This window comes from Bidens hawaiensis, unplaced genomic scaffold, assembly GCF_021521415.1.
Source record: "Bidens hawaiensis isolate Kalapana, Puna unplaced genomic scaffold, B.hawaiensis_p1.1 tig00015877_1, whole genome shotgun sequence".
Classification (NCBI taxonomy): Eukaryota; Viridiplantae; Streptophyta; class Magnoliopsida; order Asterales; family Asteraceae; genus Bidens; species Bidens hawaiensis.
In genome coordinates this window covers 336,281-357,861 of record NW_027492422.1, presented here as the reverse complement: position 1 = coordinate 357,861, position 21,581 = coordinate 336,281, and the positions used below count along the sequence as shown (strand labels likewise).

Here is a 21,581-nt window from a genome sequence, read left to right as displayed (position 1 = left end):
CGAAAAATAAAATATTGATAATTGTAACTTGATTAGCTAACTAACTAGTAAAATCATAACTTTTCAACCGGTAAATTAAAACACAGCCTTCTTATGTACACTAAGTTGTTTAAACTAAGCTTCCGACAACAATTTAGAGTTAAATTGTTAGAAAACGACGACGACGTTGTATACCACTATTTAACCTAGTATGTTGTTTGATTCTCACCGTCACCTTAATACTCTTATCGATTTAAACGATTGATTGATACGAAGTCGCTTTCAAGGATGTAAATGGATCAAAAACATGTCCACATCCTCTTTATTTTCTTGTCGAACATGAATGAGATATAGATATGGAAAACTACATCACCATTTCAGAATTAAATGAAAGATATAAAGTACGTGGAAGTAGAAAACAGTAGTTGACCCAAGAAGAGTGGGTGAAACTTGCAATATTTTGAGACAATGATGTATCATCCGTAACTAGTTCCTTCTTGAGCATGAAACTCCAACCAACACAAAAGTTTTGTCCAAAAAGTCGTACTTTTATGTCAATTTATTTGATTGAAACCCGACAAAATAACTATGAGATTAGATATAGAAAAATCAATAACTTATCCAAGGAGGACAATCTCACTTATTACTTTAGACTAGCGACAAATAATGTCATGTTGTTGATATGTCGCCAAGTTCTAGTATATATCAATGCGTGCTAGAGACGAGACGTTACGTTTAAAAGATCTGTCGATAATGTCACAAGAAGTTGGATCTTTTTTGTTATCTTTTATCAAAATTAGTCAGCAGTTTTGGATGATTTAGCTACACAGTTACTAAATAATTGAATTATTATTGTTAAGTGATTAAAAATGCTATGCGGAAAATTATGATTTCAATTCCATTTAGAAATGTTATACGTGTGACATATAAAATATGTATGAACGCATGCGCGTCAATCCTATAAAAACGACTATGACTGATTTTGGAATAATAGTACCCCATTCACAATTAACTTTTGTGACAGAAATCTCCGTGTCATTAAAACTAATGACTAACTTTGCGTCTAATGTTTTTTTTCTTCTTTTTTCCTTTTTTAAAAAATGTTTAGGATATCTTTTTAGGGTTAAGACAGAAGAAAATTAAAAAGTACTGATATGGATTATAAAACGTAATATCGGCTACATGTTCAGAAAGGGCTAAGTACAACATGTTTTCACTAAACTCATTAGGGTATAGGATGCCATGAAAAGAACAATAAAACATATATTTCACAATTGTGTGTGTTTTTTTTTTCTTTTCTTTTCTTGTTTCATCACATGATTTTGTTTCCTATGTAGATGTGATCCATTTTCTTTGCTATTAATTTGGGAAAAAGTCCCAAGAAAGTTATATGGATATAGTCGTAAATTGAGGATGCAAATTATGTTCAAATCACCTTCAAGATTATCCAGTGACGGCTGTTTCTAATGATAAATGCCCTTATGCCCACTTTGGATAATCATAATGGTGATGGAGATTAGTTGATAGAAAAGTGCATGGAATATTCAGTTGATGATCATTTAATCCTTTGGAAAGGCATGAGAATAGTGTTGGTAATTTTTTAGTATTATCGACGTGTATTTTAGTATAATGAATTAACTTATCCATCGAGTAAGTAACGCTAAAGATTAAACAAGTTGAATGTGGACTTGATTAAATTTTAGATGTTATTTGGGCTTTGTTATTAAGACTTAATAATTTGTTATTACAATAATAACTTGGGCCTTAATATATTATGTAGTGGGCTACTAATTAATTGGATGTTGGGTTAAAACCCATGAGTCATGACATCAATCTTTATTATTTTTAACAACGTTTGAAACTACTTCCAATACTAGGGTTAGTCTTTTTGAGACAGGATGTCAATTATCCTTACTAATTTTGATGCTTCATGTTTGACTCACCCAAGAACATGATCAAGAAAAAAACCCACAAATGCCCCCCCCCCTCGGGCGGAGTCAGGTTATGAACCTGAGACCATAGATCCGAAGCCTTAACCATCACCCCTATGCATTGGACCGGAGGACCTATTGTGACATCAATCTTAATTAAAATGATGGAGGCCATATGCGTATCTAACCTTTAATTGATTGCTACATAAAACAAACAGGCGATTGCCACGTTCTATTCTTCACAATGTTGTTGAGACCGGACCGGTCTGACTGGGATTCGGTCCACTTACTTGTCCGGTTCTGTGTATAGTTCACTCGGCTCCCAGAAAATCGGCCTGTCCAACCGGAAAACCAAACCGGTTGAACCAGTTTACTATGAAAAAAATATTTTTAAAAAAATCTTTTTTTTTTTAAAGTCTACCCGTCATTTTTTTAACCAAAGTTGTTTGGCCAGTCACCGGTTGCTTGTCCGGTTCGTTGTCCGATCCAGTTATGAAAACATTGGTTCTTCATCACATTCATAGAATTATCCAAATCCAATTCCAACCATGAGATATCTCTATCTTATCTGATAAATCATTCGTGCTTAACCCGCGAAATAGGTTTATCTGAAAGTTCTCAAACAATTCGGAGATTAATCCAGGTCATTAATTATTTATGAAGATTGAAATCAAGATGGCAGGTTTGAATATTGATCGAATTCATCATCATGGTATGCAAATTTTACAACATCTAATTCTCAAATATTAAATATTAGGGGTGTGAATATTGTCGAGTTAAAGGGTTAGTGAGTTGATAGGTTTCAGATTAATGGGTTGGGATTCTGAATTCTTGAACCCTAACTCGACCCACATATGCTTATAACTTATAATATGCTTATAACTTATAAGTGTCTTGTGGTGTCACACTTAAAATCATGTTTGTGCCATAAACATATAATCAAAGGCTTCGTTATATCAAATAATCAAACTACAAACAAATTCATAAAGAGTATTTGATGAAGAAGACAAGTGGAGATGAAATCCTAAGAATAAGGTCTAAAGTTAGTAAACTAATATGATAAAATTGTTAGAAATGAATAGTTGATAAAAGGTTAAAAAGAGAAAATTAATTCCACTTTTAGAAGTTCATCGATTAGAGGACAAATTAAAAATAATAATATCTAACTTTAAAGTTTTAACACTTTTTATATTTAAAATTTGCTAATGTAGTTTCTAAAATATTGAGTTATGAAATTCAAATATGGGTAGTGACGCAACTTATTAACCGTTCGCCATATGTTTTAATGTAATCATTACTTGTAAGGTTCTGGACCTGAGAGCCCTTACTTTAACGTTGGATTTATTCATAAACTTAGTCTGATACAACGGAAGCATATTCAATTTGCAGCGTACACCAATACTCTTACATTAACACTTCTTTCTTTAACTAAATCTTTAATATGGATAGCCTCGTACACACCTGAAGCTTGCCGCGTCATCACAATACTTGCACGTATACTAAAAGTCAGTTACATGATGACTGAGTTCTAACATTTCTTTCTTTTCGTAAAATATGATTTATAATAAAATCACATCTTTCAAAGATTCAAACATAACATAACATTTCTCATTCATTATTTACTTGTACTATATCAGTCTATCAATCATTTCATAACTAGGTTCATACATGCTTGCTCATAATCGAGCCTCTTATTCTTGCTCATAACTGGGCCATCTATTTTGCTCATATCCAAGCCATCATTTTTTGCTCATAATCGAGCCTCCTATTCTTACTCATAACCAAGCTGTTTATTCTTGCTCATAACCAACGCTTCTATTCTTGCTCATAATCGAGCCGTCTATTCTTTCTCATAACCGAGACATCTTTTCTTGTTCATAACCGAGCCCTTTAAAGTTAGAGGGATTTGACATCCTAACTTGATGTGCATGTGTGAGGCTCGAAGGCTCTACGCATGAGCATGTACCCATTCTTCTATACATAACATTCATACTAACCATTCTACTCAAGTATTAGTTGGTTATAAACGATAAATATAATTTTAGTGTGAAACATGCTAAGTCTGTGAAAAATATGAGATGAAAGGTCAGGCCATACTCAAGCCTTATTTTTAGTTTGATTGTATAAAAATTATGAATTTTATAAGAGATCTGAATACGTTATCATGTGATGCTCGGATAGGTTTAATGTTAGAGTATGCCAAGTATCCGATGATATAAACTAAATCATGCACTTCTAGCTTTAGTGGTTAACACTTCAGAGGCATATGGTTTTATAACCTTAAATCTTGTATTGATGGGATGCCTCGGGTTTGGAGACCACAGGTCGTTTTACAGTTTATCATCTAGGTATCTTTGGATATTTAAATAATTTAAAAGCTTTTAAGCATAAATTACCCACAGTTTATTGTATATACTCAGTTACATAAACTACAGTGAAGTAAAATCTTTATGATCCATTGATCATCCCGCTGTTAGTCATACGTGGTCCTCTTACTTGCATCTCATACCATTAAGAACAAGATCAACAAGAGACACCACGTATGTAAACTGACATATGAAAACTTGTAAAATCACAGGTGGTAATGGGTCTGAGGTGTTGCTTGATAACGGGGGTATGTCATGTAGTGGGGAACACTAGCTAGTTAGTTGGAATAGTTATACCTCAATCGTATCCAATGGTTGCTTTGTTAGACTTTTATGCTTAAATTTAGGTGGATAAACAATATCTTTGATCGTCTTAACTACTCATATAAAAAAATGCACCAAAGTTTTGATATGCTAATTATGAGGTTTAAGTCAAGTTGGGGTGGCTTGGTCCGGAAAATTATAAAATAAAACGGATCTTAACTTTGGGTTCCACTATATTAAAAAATTAATGAAATTGTTGGATCTTACTTGTCCCGGTAAAGACAAAGGCATGGGTTTAAGTGGACAACAATATCGGTTATCACGGTTTTTGCGTTTTTCTAAGACTTTAATATAACCTATGTGTTTTTAAACCGTAGTTTCCGGTTTTGATTCCATTACAATTAAACTTTTCCAAGGATGAATATATAATTCCCTTGTATAATATTTTATTAGTTTTTGTTCATTTTTATTTAGAATTTGTATACTACTAACATACTTGTGTAATATAGGTTTCGGAAGTTGATCGTGGTTGAAAATGGCAAAAAAAAAAAACGAGTTAACATGAGCTAAAATGGAGAACCGAAAGGATCAGTAATGAACCGAAAACTAACTAGGATTGAATCGGACTGGCCAGCCAGCCCCCCTAGAGCACGCCGCACTGAAAGGATCAGCTAGCTAGTTTATAAATAAACTAGTTTACCTATCATTAATTCTAACCCTAGCCACCGAATAACAATCCCTCTCTTCCTCACACCACACCACCAGCCATTCGCTGCCGCTCCTGTTGCTTACCTGTTGCTGCCGCAGCTGTTGTCCACCGGCTGCTTACCGCTGCCACTGCTGTCCATTGCCTGCCTTCACCGCCGCGCACTGCCATCGCCACTACTGTCCACCGCCGTTGTCGCTGCCTAGTGCACCGCCACCATTGGGTCTCGTTTGTCGCCTAGCATTGCTCGTTAACTCTCGGTGTCTCGAAGGTTATTTTTTAACCGAGGTAAAATTATACACACACACATATATTGTCGGTTTACATTTATATATATTTAATTGTTTCGTTGTAACTGTGCTCATATGATTTGTAACCAAATCTTGTCAGGTTTTGTTTTGGTGCTGATTACTCGTTTACATTCCGCTATACATTTATTAATTAATAAGATTAATTATTATTTGTCACATTTATTAAACCGGTTTTAATAAATAAAATTTTGACAGAACACCACTGAAACCTAACAATAGGTTCACCCGTTGTACTTTATTTTATGGTGACTAGTGGCCACAGTTGTCGGTCACGGTGTCAGTGTTGACATGAAGGCAACAACGATGGTAGTGATGATGGAAGCGATGGTGCCAGCTCTGATTTTTATAAACTTACAATATAACCTAGTTGAATAGTTAAAACTTAAAACAACCCTAATATAACTAATAATATAAATCAGTTGCATGAATTAATTATTGGGAACAAAAGCCATGCACATTACCATTACCATAGAAAATAGTAGAGGGCCACAATGGTTCAAAGTGCATGAAACCAGCCTTTGAAATCGGTTTTAAAAAATAGCCAACAAAATGTATTTATATAAACACTTAAACCTACGCATTCTTATTATCATTTCCTCCTTCTCTCTATTCACCTTCATCATTTTCCAAATCTAACAATCATGTCTTGCTTCAAGGGAAAGTACGCTGGTATGTGTGTGTGTGTATATATATATCATCTTCATTCTCGATTTAAATTGTTTAATATTGTTTTCAAGTGTATTTTGTTGTTTCATGTTTTATATACGTGACTATATATTATTCTATCGTTTATCATCGTCATGAAGGCGATCGCTGTAGATCTTATTGAAGGCCGTATGCTTAAATGTTGAATTCTTGAGCATGATTGGATTTTTCAGAAATTAACGAAATCGAAAATATACGTAATTTGGGATCCATATTCTGGCTTAATACATGAATTGTTAATGTTTGCTTATCATTTCTATGTTTGTTGCTATAACTATTTCATGTATGATTGGATAGTAACCTTGATCTACAATTTTAAATGTAATAATTTTATATCATATATCCGAGTGGTTGCAATATGATCATATATATCTAGTAATGATTTCATATTATATTATGGGTTGACATTTGAATTTGTTGCATACCTAATATGATCAAAAAGCATACATAATTTATCATTATGTAGTATGGTTTATACAATTTATCATTCTATTTCATTTGAATATGTCTTAATGTTTTTTAATATATGAATCTGGTGTTTTTAAATGACATATATAATAAGATTTCATACTATATGTCTATAGCACTTAAGATTCTATTTATTTGAACCTGGCTTAATGATTGTTAATATAAGAACATGGTGTTGTAACATGATGAGAGTTGTAGAAGATGTTGAAATTAGTATGTAATGAACTAATGGTGTTTGTTGATCAGATGAGCTTATTGCCAATGCTACCTACATTGGTACACCCGGAAAGGGTATTCTTGCTGCTGATGAATCAACCGGGACAATCGGAAAGCGTCTTTCCAGCATCGGTGTTGAGAACAGCGAGTCAAACAGGCGAGCCCTCCGCGAGCTTCTGTTCTGCACTCCCGGTGCCCTTCAATATTGCAGCGGAATCATCCTTTTTGAGGAAACTCTCTACCAGAAGACTGCTGCAGGTAATCAATGCTTTTGAGTGACAATATATTATTTTTTAGGCTTCGGTGAAGGGCCGTCTCTAGGAGCATGATGGTTGTCTTGGGCCTTGCACGAGCTATAAAAATGGGCCTCGAAATATATTAAAAGAAATTAAAAACTCATATAATATATGAAATATATTCAAAGAAATTAAAAACTTATGGGCCTTAAACCTCGATGGGCCTTGCACGATTGCCTAGCCTGCACATGCTCTAAGACGGCCCTAAATGGGTCAAACGGGTTCTGGCCAAAACAGAGTCAAGCCAATACATGTTCTGAGCAAAATGAGTTCGGGTCAAGTTAAACAGGCTTGGTTGACTCGAGTTCCACTCGTGTACGCCCGTATTTAGTTTAGCCACCTATATGTTTTTCTAACTATGGTCATATTATTGCAGGCAAGCCTTTTGTTGAGATAATGAAGGAGAATAAAGTCCTCCCTGGAATCAAAGTCGATAAGGGTACCGTCGAGCTAGCCGGAACAAACGGTGAGACCACCACCACAGGTCTTGACGGTCTAGGCCAGAGATGTGCTCAATACTATGAAGCTGGTGCTAGGTTCGCCAAGTGGCGTGCGGTTCTCAAAATTGGCGCCAACGAGCCATCCCAGCTGTCCATTAATGAAAATGCTTATGGGCTGGCCCGATACGCGATCATATGCCAAGAGAACGGGCTCGTCCCCATTGTGGAGCCCGAGATCCTCGTTGACGGCCCCCACGACATCAACAAGTGTGCTGATGTCACCGAGCGGGTGCTAGCCGCATGCTACAAGGCTCTTAATGACCACCATGTGCTTCTTGAAGGCACCCTTTTGAAGCCCAACATGGTCACCCCGGGCTCAGACTCCAAGAAGGTTGCGCCCGAGGTGGTGGGTGAGTACACGGTGCGGTCCCTTCAACGAACCATGCCAGCCGCGGTCCCAGCCGTGGTGTTCTTGTCTGGTGGTCAAAGCGAGGAGGAGGCCACGGTCAACCTGAATGCTATTAACAAGGTCCAGGGTAAGAAGCCGTGGAGCCTAACCTTCTCGTTCGGGCGGGCCCTACAGCAGAGCACCCTGAAGGCGTGGGCCGGTAAGGAGGAGAATGTGAAGAAGGCTCAAGAGGTGTTCCTTGCGCGATGCAAGGCTAACTCGGAGGCCACACTCGGGAAATATCAGGGTGGTGCTGCTGCTGAGGGTGCTACTGAGAGCCTTCACGTTAAGGACTATAAGTACTGATTTGTTACGGGTGAAAACGCGCCTGAAAACTCGTGGGTTTAAGCCTCGGGTCATACATTTTTTTTTATTTTGGTCTAGTGTTAGTAATGGTGTCTAAAAATAAGCCCGCGAAGCGCTGGCATTTGTCGAGGTTTGATGATATCTCGACCCGTTTTTAAGTTCTTTGTTTTTTTTCTTCTTTATATGGTGTATACATCTATCTTCTGGATGATAATATGATATGAACAATTTGTGATTTTGTTCAACCATGTTTCTAAACTTTTGTGGACTTTTATATCCAAATGATTATATGAACAAAGAAAAATCTTATTGCTATGTTAAACCATCTAAGGTAAAGGTAGAGGTGCACAAATCGGGTTTTTCAAATACCCGGTTTTGGTATGGAACCGGGTTCAGGTATGACCAGGTATTGGAAAATCGGGTATTAGCAATACCTGGGTCGGGTCCGGGTATGGGTATTGTCTCTAAAAACCATAACCTATGTATCGGGTTCAGATAGGGTATTCTAAAATCGGGTATTTAAATAACCTATTTTCGGGAATTGAAAAAACCTGATTTTTGGATTTTGTCGGGTTCTTTGTCCGGGTACTTTCCAGGCCTAGATTGGATTTTTTAAGGGGTTGCACTTTTTAGGGGTATTTTTTTTAGATATATTTCTGGTATAGATCGAGTATTTGAAAAAACTGGTTTCGGGTAATGAAAAACCCCGGTTCCGGGTATGGAACCGGTTTCGGTTTTCGGATATTACCGGGTACAAATCGGGTCCGGTTCCGGGTACGAGTTTTGGTATTGAAATACATGTCCTATCCGTACCCTACAGTAGGGTCGGGTACAACATCCGGTATTAAAAACCCGGATATAAAAAAACCTGGTTCCTTTTTTTTTAGGTCCGGTTCCACGTATGTAAGGGGCTGAATGACTATCATACTCATATTGGGTTCCTAGAATCACATAAAACATGTAAGGGAGCACAATAACATACACGGTTTTAAGGCATAAAACCTTTTTGGAGTTTCAACTAAAAGCCCAAAAACACATTCAAGTCTCAAGGCTGATTTTGTGTAGAAATTATATTTTTTTAAAACACATAAAGATTATTTGGAATTCTGATAATTGTTCATTAGTCATGGTTTCGGTTTTCTTTAGTTTGATTGTTTTTCCGTCTAATCTAATGTCTAAACGCATCAAATTCAAGTTAGCCAATATGAAAAAAAATCTAATTCGGTTCGTTTTGTTTTATTTCAAACTAAAAACCCTGAATTTTTAAGATGAGTGTTCAACGATTCGGTTTTTGGGGTTCTTAGTTCGGTTTTCGGGGTTCTTAGTTCAGTTTTCCCGGTTTTGTAATAAACCCATAACCATAAGCATAATGTTGGTTAATGGATAGCTAACCATAACTGATCTGTTATGGTGGTTCTTGTTAATCGCTTTTGAAGGTTATAAAGAGTCGGTTAACCGTAACCAAAACAATGTAATTGAACCCAAAAGTTTGGCACAAAATATTATAACAAAACGACATGACATAATCCAACAAAATATATAATTCATAATATTAATACCAAATGCTCAAAAAATGGTATTATACAATCTAACAATTAAATTCATGTTAATCTGATAACAAATGTAGAACAAAAAACATTTAAATGCTATAATCCAACAATATGTTTGACGGAAGTTAATCCCAAACATATTTCAGTAAAATATATGGGTCGGTTCGGTTATGACAGGTTTAAAATAATCTTTAATTAAAACGACCTGTATTTGGTGGTTTTTGAAAATTTATTAAATCGATCCACCGATTATGTCGGTCATTAGTTAAATTTGGTTTCATTAGTCATGGTTTGGTTAACGATTATGGCAGCTAGGTTGCTCACCCATAATATGCAGACATCCTTACTCTACGCCGTATGAATAGAGAGATAGTTTCCGGTAAAACTCCTGGCTCGATAGTTGTTTTGCATCAAGCCTTGAAGATAATGTAACAACCTAGGCCAATCCCACATCAGCCATAGACAGGAGAGATTATTGGTTCATTAAGTAAATGCCCCGCCTCTTAAATTACCAACGCGTTTTTGGCTTAATGCTAGTGGATGAGTGGAGAGTTTCACAGTTAAGTGTGCTCAGGTTGAAGTAGTAGCGGGATAGATAACCTCCTAAGAAGTCTCCACATGGACAAACTAAAAGCAAATCTGTGAGCTCTTTGTGGGTAAAGTGAACAATATTGGTAGTACGAAGGGCCAGATGTTACACATAAGGAACGTATCACTCAACTATCGGGAACCGTCCGATTGATGCATACACCCTTGTTTTTCAGCTACAACGCTACCACTTGATGCATGATTAACACTCTGCTATTTTTAATATTATTTTCACTAAACTAGGTTAGTAACCCGTGTAATACACGGGCTGAATAAAGAATATAACATCAATAAAAAAGATGTTTATATACGTGGTATAATTTAGGATTGTATAAAAATTTCTCATATATGAAATCAAATATTATATTATATATAAATTTGAAAAAAGATTAAATACAAAAATTGTGCATAAACCTTCAAATATCTCATTATACACAACATATGAGGTTTTCCCATATTAATTATTGAGTGGCACTAAATGATAACTTTAAGGTTTTAAAATGGTGAAACAAATCAAAAGTTAAGTCAAGTTTAACTAAATATTTACATAAGGCAAATTATAAGTATTTATATGTACACACGCTCAAAAAGAGACTTTTAATAGTTTATGCATATGTTAGTTGTTTTGTGCAAATCAAAAGGATCTTTATAATAACAATATTTTGAAATAAAATATTTAAAAATTAGTTTAAAAAGCGTAATAAATAAATAAACTTAAACGTTTTTTTATTTCTGGAAATCACACTAAATGAGAATTAATCAAAATTTAATTTAGGAATTTTAAAAGTAATAATAAATGTAGCAAATTAATTTAATTGATTTAAATAAAGTTTAATTTTGGAAACAGTTTATGTGTCGTTCTATATGAACACTTTAGAAAAATGCCATGTGTCCATAATGTTTTGTTTTAATATAATAGGATGGTTGGTAATTTTGTTTTTTTGTCAAGTAAAACAGATACAGGGGCTGAAACTGCAATTTGTTTGTAAATAACGGACTCACTCTACTTAAATCGGTTAAAACAACTAATAATAAGCAGCAGACTCCCTCTACACGAACCAAACAAGCCGAACCATGGATCGAGAATGGGGTTCGAAGCCTGGCAGCGGTGGCGCCGCCTCCGCCCAAAACGAGGCCATTGACCGCCGTGAGCGGTTGCGTAGAATGGCTCTCGAGACCATTGACCTCGCCAAGGATCCCTATTTCATGCGCAATCATCTCGGAAGGTAAACCCTAGGGTTTCATTCTGTTTATTAATTGATTCTTCGAATTGAGTGATTGATTAATTGTGATTTCTTGTTGTAGCTATGAGTGTAAATTGTGCTTGACGTTGCATAATAATGAGGGCAATTACTTGGCGCATACCCAGGGGAAACGGCATCAGACGAATTTGGCTAAGCGAGCTGCGCGTGAGGCCAAGGATGCGCCGGCGCAGCCGTTGCCTCATAAGCGAAGCGTTAATGTTCGCAAGTCAGGTAATGTATTATTTCTGTTTCAGTCAACTACTGCATAGCTAAAATATAGAATGTTTTGGATTCATTGTGTGACTTTGCAATCGATTAAGTTGTTTGTTAACTTCAGGAATTAGTAACATTATGATAGTTTTTGAAGCTAGAAACATAGATAAAAGGTTGTAACTTAAGTACCTAGAGTTGGCTTTGTGATGTAGGAAGTAGTGTGCTCAACTAACTAAATGTTTTTAGTCTGCATTGTTAATTGAGAATGTAAGGTTCATAAGTTTATGTATCGTGTTCAGTATTTTACTATGGGCAAAGAGGTTCTTGGTTTGAATTAGATTAAAAAGATTAGTATGACATGAATTTATATATTTTATCAATGACATAACTCTTTTTATTTTTGGGAAATATGGTTTCGTGGCATGAGGCATCTTTCTATTCTAATGTGGGTTATTGTCGTTTTAGGTCATAACTTAGCCAGTGAATGAATATAGGTCTAATCAGCTAGATATGAGAATCCTTGGGTCCAAATTGTTGCATGTTTATTTATCTTCAGTTTGATTGCTATATATTGATTTAAGTTTCTAATAGCTGTTTCCAAGGGCATAGCATGCTAAGGTTATGCAATACTTAATTCAGGGCTACAGAGAAATTTAAGTTTTCCATCTTTTGCTTGAAGGTAGTTCTGTTATTAATGACTAAAGAGTACATATTGCTACAATAATTGCTGGTACAGGCAGATACATGATTACACTATGCTTAGGAGTCTTGTAGGAGAAGAAAAGTGTATATAGTTAGTGCTCTTTAGTAATCCGTGTATCGTCAGGTTCTGATTTCAGTAGTCTTATCTTTTTGTTATGAAACTTATGCTTTAGATGTATTAATTAATGATTACAAGATTTTCTTATATGAAAAAGAGATATTTGATGGAGTGATTTTATCTTTGTTAGTCTTAGTTTTCTCAAAAGTGGTAGGTAGATTAGTGGTTTAGTCATTAGTAGCCTTCTAATGCTTAATCACCAATGCAATGTAGGTTTATATGTACGCTTAAGGAGGATATAAGTAGTTCACTAGATATAACCATCGGTGAATTATCTAAATAAGTAAAGCAACAGTTTGATTCTACCTTCTTTCAATAAATTACCATTCTACATTACTAGTTTCATAATCTCATTGACAAGTTAATTGTGAAAGATTGGGAAGATTTTCTTATATGCAATAATAGTACTTTTACTTGCTGTTGATCTTAGCATTTTTTAACTGCAAACAACTGTTTTGTGCATAATACTCAACAAAGAGCTTGCATTTTAGCACTTTTAACATTTCATTTGTACCTTAATGTGGTTTAACATCAAATTGTAATAATTGTGCAGTTAAGATTGGTCGACCTGGCTACCGCGTGACGAAGCAGTTTGATCATGAAACAAAGCAAAGATCTTTGCTATTCCAGGTACATTTTCTTTTCGTTGACAAAATGTGTCTCTGTTTTTACAAAGAGTAAAGTGCCATTTTCGTCATTGTGGTTTGCAAATAATGCGAATTCAGTCCAAAAAGTTTATTTTTTGCATATGGACCCTCCACGTTTCTCAATTCTTGCCAATCTCCAAATCACTAATCTCGTTAAATTCAATCGTTAAGTGAGGGGTAGACATGTCTTTTCACTATTTCTTCATTATATGAGTAAAGTGCCAAAATCGTCCCTGAAGTTTGGTCATATTTGCGAATTTCGTCCAAAAATATTTTTTTCGCAAGTAGACCCTCGATTTTTCCCATCGTTGCCAATTTCATCCAAATTGTTATCTCGGTCTAAATTCAACGTTAACTTATGGGTGTTACTGTCCTTTTACATGTTTGTTTACATTATTGTTATTATGTGTTTGTTTGATGACATATATTAGGGATGAGCTCGGTACTGACCAGTACCGAAAATCCCGATCCTGAAAATCACAAATGTTTGGTACTGGTATCGGTACCGAAATGTTCGGTTCAGTACCGGTATTTGAGGTAAAATTCGGGAAATACCGGTACCGTACCGTACCGGTCCCGAAAACTCAAAACCTTGGTATCGATTCGGTACCGACGGTACCAAATCGATACCGGTTTGGTACCGACACCAGTTGGTACCGGTACCGATTTTGCTCATCCCTAACATATATAACATTTCACGATTCCTAGAATTAGATGGGAAACTCAGGTCACTGTAAACCAATTTGGTTTCATGCCGGGCCGGTTCACTACAGAGGCAATACATCTCCTAAGAAGACTCATGGAAAAGTATAGGGAGAAGAAACGAGATCTACATATGGTGTTCATTGACCTAGAAAAGGCTTATGACAATGTGCCTCGTCGACTGCTTTGGGATAGCCTTGAGGCCAGAGTGGTCCCATGGAACTATATAGAGATGATAAAGGATATGTATACCAACACTGCAACATGCGTCCGTGCACCCGTGGGGGATACTGACTTATTTCCAGTGGAGGTAGGCCTTCATCAGGGGTCAGCGCTAAGCCCGTTCCTTTTTGCAATAATCTTGGATGAGTTGTCAAAGTCGATTCAGGAGACAGTCCTATGGTGCATGATGTTCGCAGACGATATTGTGTTAGTGGCTGAGAGAAAACAAGAATTGAACTCGAGGCTAGAGGAGTGGCGTGCAGCTTTAGAAAGGAAAGGTTTAAGGATTAGTCGCTCTAAGACCGAGTATCTCCATTGTGACTTTGGCGGGGTAAACGAAGAGGAGGAGATTCAGATCACCATCGAAGACCAAGTGGTTCCGCTGGTAACGAAGTTCAAGTATCTAGGATCGTTTGTCCAGAGTGACGGGGAAATAGATAGTGACGTGGCCCACCGCATACAAGTAGGATGGAGTAAATGGAGGGCAGCTACAGGAGTTTTGTGCGACAACAGATTCCCAACCAGCCTAAAGGGTAAGTTTTATAGGGTCGCAGTTAGACCTGCGATGTTATATGGAACGGACTGCTGGGCTATTAAGAAGTCACATGCATGTAAGTTAGAGGTAGCAGAGATGAGAATGCTAAGGTGGATGTGCGAGCACACAAGATTAGACCAAATAAAAAATGATGTTTTTCGAGAGAGAATAGGGGTGGCTAATATATCAGATAAGACAAGGGAAGGGAGACTGAGATGGTTTGGACATGTGAAGAGAAGAGAGATGACGGCTCCTGTTCGATCCGTAGAAACTATTTATATAGAGGGGAGGAGGGGTAGAGGATGCCCCAAAATGACTTGGGCCGAGAGGATTAAGCATGATTTGCTAGATTTGCACCTTTCCGAGGACATGGTTGAGGATAGGAATTCTTGGAGACGTAGGATTAAGGCTAAGGACTTTTAGGAGAAATGTAGAGCTTTGACTAGAATTATCATAGGGGGCTTTTCTTTACCTTATTTCAAGTGATGAATGATATATTACTATAATATCATATTCTCAAATTTATATTTTATAACATATATTTTGTATTCGTTACTAATATTACTAGTTTTATCTATCTATCTCTATTATCTCTATTACGACTACTTTTAACTTTTTTACTATTGCCTATTTATTGATCTACTATAGGTTTATGTTTCTCCTGTATGGCCTAAAGGTCTAGTGTTGAACTTGGTGCTCCTTTTACCTGGTCTTATGCATTTGGTTTCGAGCCGGGGGTCTCTTTGGAAGCAACCTCTCTATTCTTTGGGATGGAGGTACGGTTTGCCTACATCCTACCCTCCCCAGACCCTGCTTACAGATTTGCTGTTGGCGGGATTTCTACTGGTTATGGTTGTTATTGTTTTTTTATTCTTCTTTATTTTTAGTCATATAAGGGGTTTAGCTTAGCGTAATAATAATAACAATGTAAACAAATATGTAAAAGGAGAGTAACACCCTTGAGTTAACATTAAATTTAGACCGAGTTAACAAATTGGATGAAATTGGCAACAGTTGGGAAACATTGAGGGTCTAATCGCGAAAAAAAATATTTTTGGACGAAATTAGCAAATGTGACCAAACTTCAGGGACGATTTTGGCACTGTACTCATGTAATAAAGAAAGAGGGAAAAGACATGTCTACCCCTAAGTTAACGATTAAATTTAACGGAGTTAGTGATTTGGATGTAATTGGCAAGAATTGGGAAACGTGGAGGGTCCATATGCAAAAAATAAACTTTTTGGACTAAATTCGCATTATTTTCCAAACCACAAGGACGAAAATGACACTTTACTCTTTTACAAATGTACAAACTGAAATTATGCTTTTCTTATTATTATTTATTTTGATAATCAACAGCTTAACTAACATTCTATCATTTATTTGATTCTCATTTCAGATTGAATATCCTGAAATTGAAGATCTTACAAAACCAAGACATAGATTTATGTCATCCTATGAGCAGGTATGTTCTTTTTAGGTTTTACAAACATGTAATGTCATAATATAAATATGAGTTAATTGCCCGTTTGCCCCCTGTGGTTTGTCAAACTAGCACGTTTGCCCCCAGTGGTTCCGAAATAGCACCATTGCCCCCTGAGGTTGTTTTTTTAGTACCCGGGTGCCCCCAAACATGAACGTCCGTTAGTTTTCACCGTTTGGTGTCAGAAAGTTAGGGTATTTTCGTCTTTTAACATTGAAATGATGGAACGTCACAGTCAGTTTCACTTATACACATATTTCCCTTCGATTCTTCAACCCTACATTCTTCGATTTCTTCACAACTCGCACCGGTGATTTAGGGTTTTGATCGGACGAGAAACAACGTTTGAAACCAGACTTGTAGAGGTTTGTGAAAACTAAATGCTTACCGGATCTGGACAAGAGTAGAACCGACGGCCAGGGTTGTTATCGGTCCACGATGTTCGGACAACGGATACTTTTCCACACTTGCACATCGCCATTGAAGGACCTGCAACTAGAAGCCGGAGACCTGCAAGTAAAAAATGGAGGGGAAGGGCAGCCGTTAGTTTTGAGGGAGATTTAGGTGAGGGGTTGTTTTTATAATAGGGATAACATAAATAGACCAATTTACCCCCACCAGAATGGCACGTGACCGTGACTTGACGTCCCTATTTAACGGCCTTTCTGCAAAAGGGGCAAACGTGCTAAAAAAACATAATACAAGGGCCACCCAGGTACTAAAAAAACAACCTCAGGGGGCAATGGTGCTATTTCGGAACCACTGGGGGCAAACGTGCTAGTTTGACAAACCACAGGGGGCAAACGGGCAATTAACTCTATAAATATTATCATACTAATGAATCTTTGTTTTATGTGACATTGACAAGAGGGTCGAGTCTTTTGACAAAAGATACCAGTATCTTCTGTTTGCAGCTGAACCATATGAGACAATTGCTTTCAAGGTATTTCTGTATCATTCTTGTAACTAAGATATTATATATATGATTATATCGTATGCTGACTGTAAAATTTGTTTTGTAGGTCCCAAGTACAGAAATAGACAAATCTACTCCCAAGTTTTTCTCTCACTGGGACCAAGATTCCAAAATGTTTACAGTAATAATCCATCTTTAATTTCATATATGCCCTTACGAACTTGAAAGCTATCATATATACTCAACTTTAATGAACTTTTACTTGATGACCATTCTACCCCTTTCCATTATATTTATTTAAACCCTATTAATTATTTATTTGAATTTGTTAATTAACCATGAATAAGATAATTGTACCAGGTATAATCGCATAATAATTGAACCAATAAGCAATCTAATATTTCAAGAAAGTTATTGTTATAGGTAAAAAAATTTAAAGTTACAGGGTAAAAAATTTAAGTTAAAAATGAGTTGGAACAAGATTTGAAGTTAAAGATGGGTGGGTAAAAGATCATTAATTAAATGGTTTTTAATGAATTTGGTATATTTGATATTTTAACCACTTTGTACTTCAAAGTTGTAGGGGTGTATATAAAAATTGCCCTTTCTATTCTCCTGTTTCTCTTATGAATCTGACAACTTGTTACAATTTTACAGTTGCAATTGTACTTCAAGGTGAAACCACCAGAGGCTAATAAACCAGCATCAGCTGCAGCAGCCAATGGCACATCAGCTCCTGGTGTTCCACCACCGCCACCACAACAAGCTCCGCCACCACCGCCGCCTTCATCAATGGGAAACCCACCAAGGGGAATGCCGCCACCACCTCCTCCAATGGGAAATGGTCCACCCAGACCAATGCCGCCTGGAGGCAACTTTCCGGCTCCACCACCTCCTGTTGGAGGTGGCATGTCAAACTTTACACCTAGGCCGCCAATCCCCCCGCCGCCACAAGGGTATCAAGGTCAGAATTAAGGTCTTCGCCCTCCGCCGCCTCCACCACCTCAGTAACCGAACTGAATGAACCAGGGTTTTAGCCTGCAGAACGGTTTTAAGACATTCAGGATTTTTGTACCGTGCATGTAGTGTGTAGGCTGATCATGATGAATTTGTTGCGTGTCGGTTATGTCTTTCTTTAAAAGATGTTTAATATGAGACATGTGTTATACAATTATGTGATTTCAAATTCGTGCAAAATGATATATTTTAAAATGTTTGATATTCTTATATGCATAGAGCCACTTTTAGATAATTTGTAGAATTGTTTTGGTGTTTTTTACATGTTTGGTTTGGTCTTCAACCGGTTTTAAGTTAGTTTCAATTGAGGTGTTACCAACCCGATTATGAACCGGTAGTTCGGTCTGATTCCTAGCCGGTTTTTGCCAAACTCATTTCATTACTAGTTCCGGGTCACAATCTGTTCTTGATCCCAAACCCTCTTTCCTTGTACACCTGTATCAAACTGGTTTCACGAGCATTGAAGTATCAAATGTATCTCTTCTATTAGGGAGAAGGTATTCATTAATGCTCACACTGAACGAGTTGAGCACATGCCGAAAATGGCGCTAAAAGTCACACTAGATGGTTTGAAGCATTAGCTTACGGTCCTAGGTTTTATCAACTGGTTGGTATGATAGGTTGGTGTATACTGGACGAACACAAGTTGGCTCTCTGGTTTCATCTAAGATCTGTTCGAAGTCCTCAGCCATAAGATTTCATCGATGACAGGTTTGATTAATTTTGATTTCGTTGTTATAGTTTGAAGGTTTATAATCTGTAGACAAAAACGTTTCGATTAAAGAAATTGTTGTTCAAAACTATATGATTTAATAGTTTTTACATTTTTTATATGCCCTCGTTTTCGGTACAACATTTCCTGTCATTTGTGTTTCCATGTGATTCTATTGTTTTTTTCTAATGATTTTAGACATCATGGGTCACTAATAAGTTATAACTATGACTATTTTTAAGTTTAAATAATGATTTCGATATTAAAACACCGAGTGTGTCAAATTTCGGTTGGTTATAAACCATGTCGTATAAGAAGATCGAACCGGTTGTAGGACCAGAGAAAAAAGTCACGAACGTATTTGCCAATAATGGTCTAGTACAATTAGGCGATGATTGCAGTACAAGCCAACAACCTAGTTCAAATTCTGTCTTAGTCTAGTCCAGAACAGAGGTGCATAAATCGGGTTTTTCTAATACCCGGTTTCGGGTATGGAACCGGGTTCGAGTATGACCGGGTATTGAAATATCGGATATTGTCAAATGTCAATACCCGGGTCAGGTTCTGGTCCGGGTATTGTCTCTAAAAATCATACCCTATGCACCGGCTTCTGGTCGGGTATAGAATCGGGTATTCTAAAACTGGGTATTTTAATACTCTATTTTCGAGCATTGAAAAAAACCCTGTTTTCGGGTTTTCCCGGGTTTTTTCCCAGCTATTTTCGGGTATTACCAGGAACAAATCTGCTCCGGTTCCGGTACGGGTTATGATACTGAAATGCATACCCAATCCGTACCCTACGGGTAGGATCAGGTACAGTTCGGGTAGTAATAACTCGGGTATAAAAAAACCCAATTCCAGGTGTCTTTTGGGGTCCGGTTCCAGGTTCTGGTTTTTTGTGCACCTCTAGTTCGATAGATAGAACAGCAAAAACCGGTTCAGATAGAAATCTAAGCGCGTCGTTAATTTGTGATTTTTTAAAGGTACTTGAATTTGTCAAAGTAATTGAAACTTGAAAGAAGATGATTTCAAATTTGAGTTATAGGATTTAGATCTTAAATGAATAGAAATTTATAAAAATAAAATTAAATTTGTAATGCATCTAGTTGACAAAGCAATAATATTCGAAACCACCACCTATAGGTCATCGCCGCTCTGTCCCTAGCGTCGATGCATGAAACGATAGCGGTAGCAGGCAGTGTATGGCGTAGGTTGCGATGATGGTGGTGATAATGGGGTGATCAGGACAACCATGGTTAGAGGTATAAATGAGCCAATGTTGTTAATATTTTGTAAGAATAAACACTTGCAAAACATATATGAAGCACTCCACCATCAACCTAACATTTTATCCAAACGAACAACAAATCTACAATTAAAATAAAAGACATAATTTAAGGCATATCAATAAGGATAAAATTCGAAACGATGAACCCTAAGGGGGGCCAGGGGCATCCGTTTCATAAAATAGAATGGAATTTGCATAGGATTTTGAATTGAAAAGAATTGGATTTGGAATCTGAACATTCTAATTTCTAACTGGAATTGGAATTTGAAGGACTTGAAATCCAATTCCATTCTTGATGTGTTCGTTTGACAAATGAATTGGAATCGGTTTTTTTTAACGTGGATAACGGCGGAAACATTTAATTTTTTTAGATTTTTTTCTTTATTTATATTTTGCGTTATGATTTTTTTAGTATTTTTTTTTGAATTTTTAGGGGTTTTCTGTTAAGATCAAAAACCCCTCAAAAAATATTCAAAAATAATAATAAAAAAATTCACAACTCAAAATATAATCAAAAATAAAAAACTAAAATGTTTTATTCGTTAAAAAAAACTTGAGAAAAGATTATAACAAATTCACTTGAAATCCTCCACATTTTGGAAGGATTTAGAATCCCATTATTTAAAGAAATTTGAAGGAGTTGAATTCCAATTCCAATTACTTGACAACCGAACACACCAAAATGGAATTAAGATTCCAATTCCAACGAAACGAGTATGCCATGTCATGAGATTTTAATTCTAATTCCTTTGAATTCCCACAAATTATGTGAAATGAACGCGTCCTATTTTTTTTTTGCATGGTTAGATTTTTAACAATAATTCCCAATATTTTTCATTTGCATGTCTAGAATGAATATTAGAATTATACTGTTTTTCATAAATCATATTTATAGATTGTCTTATCATGCATCAGTTGTTTTTTTATTTACCCTTGTTAACCATTGAATTTGTACTTGGCCTTCTGGTTCAATAACATAGAAATGATAGTTAAAGATTGAGATTCTTTAAGTTTTAACGTTAAAATCAGGATATACAGTTGACACAACTGCTTCAAAAATACTTAAATATTATGATGATTTCAAACACCGTTAAAAATAAAGACTATTGAATTCCGTTTTGTATAATATGTCATCTTCTCATTTGTGTTCCACGTGTTTCGGTTGCTTTTTACTAATGATTTAGACATCATGGGTCAGTAATAATTA

The 21,581-nt window shown here is 36.3% G+C and overlaps 2 protein-coding genes across 2 annotated transcripts; both read left to right on the top strand.

Annotated features, from left to right (window-relative positions):
• The first annotated feature begins 6,186 nt into the window (after window positions 1–6,186).
• Window positions 6,187–8,654, top strand: LOC143549968 (fructose-bisphosphate aldolase 6, cytosolic-like). The gene is made up of 3 exons (XM_077040726.1): window positions 6,187–6,226; window positions 6,977–7,204; window positions 7,619–8,654. Exons 1-3 carry the CDS (start codon window positions 6,199–6,201, stop codon window positions 8,434–8,436), a joined length of 1,074 nt encoding a protein of 357 aa, XP_076896841.1. The 5' UTR covers window positions 6,187–6,198; the 3' UTR covers window positions 8,437–8,654.
• Window positions 8,655–11,606: 2,952 nt separating this feature from the next.
• LOC143549967 (uncharacterized) lies at window positions 11,607–18,582 on the top strand. The gene is made up of 7 exons (XM_077040725.1): window positions 11,607–11,800; window positions 11,880–12,049; window positions 13,405–13,481; window positions 16,358–16,423; window positions 17,310–17,384; window positions 17,464–17,538; window positions 18,015–18,582. The coding sequence occupies exons 1-7, from the start codon at window positions 11,649–11,651 to the stop codon at window positions 18,330–18,332; spliced, it is 933 nt and encodes a 310-aa protein (XP_076896840.1). The 5' UTR covers window positions 11,607–11,648; the 3' UTR covers window positions 18,333–18,582.
• Window positions 18,583–21,581: the final 2,999 nt, after the last annotated feature.

What these genes read in the sequence shown, in the direction of transcription:
- LOC143549968 (XM_077040726.1), top strand. Translation starts at nt 6,199, where the DNA reads ATGTCTTGCTTCAAGGGAAAGTACGCTG. An exon ending in CTTCAAGGGAAAGTACGCTG is followed by an intron (nt 6,227 to 6,976) that starts GTATGTGTGTGT and finishes TTTGTTGATCAG; the next exon opens with ATGAGCTTATTGCCAATGCT. An exon ending in CTACCAGAAGACTGCTGCAG is followed by an intron (nt 7,205 to 7,618) that starts GTAATCAATGCT and finishes ATATTATTGCAG; the next exon opens with GCAAGCCTTTTGTTGAGATA.
- LOC143549967 (XM_077040725.1), top strand. Translation starts at nt 11,649, where the DNA reads ATGGATCGAGAATGGGGTTCGAAGCCTGGCAGCGGTGGCGCCGCCTCC. An exon ending in ATGAGACAATTGCTTTCAAG is followed by an intron (nt 17,385 to 17,463) that starts GTATTTCTGTAT and finishes TTTGTTTTGTAG; the next exon opens with GTCCCAAGTACAGAAATAGA. An exon ending in AAGATTCCAAAATGTTTACA is followed by an intron (nt 17,539 to 18,014) that starts GTAATAATCCAT and finishes ACAATTTTACAG; the next exon opens with TTGCAATTGTACTTCAAGGT.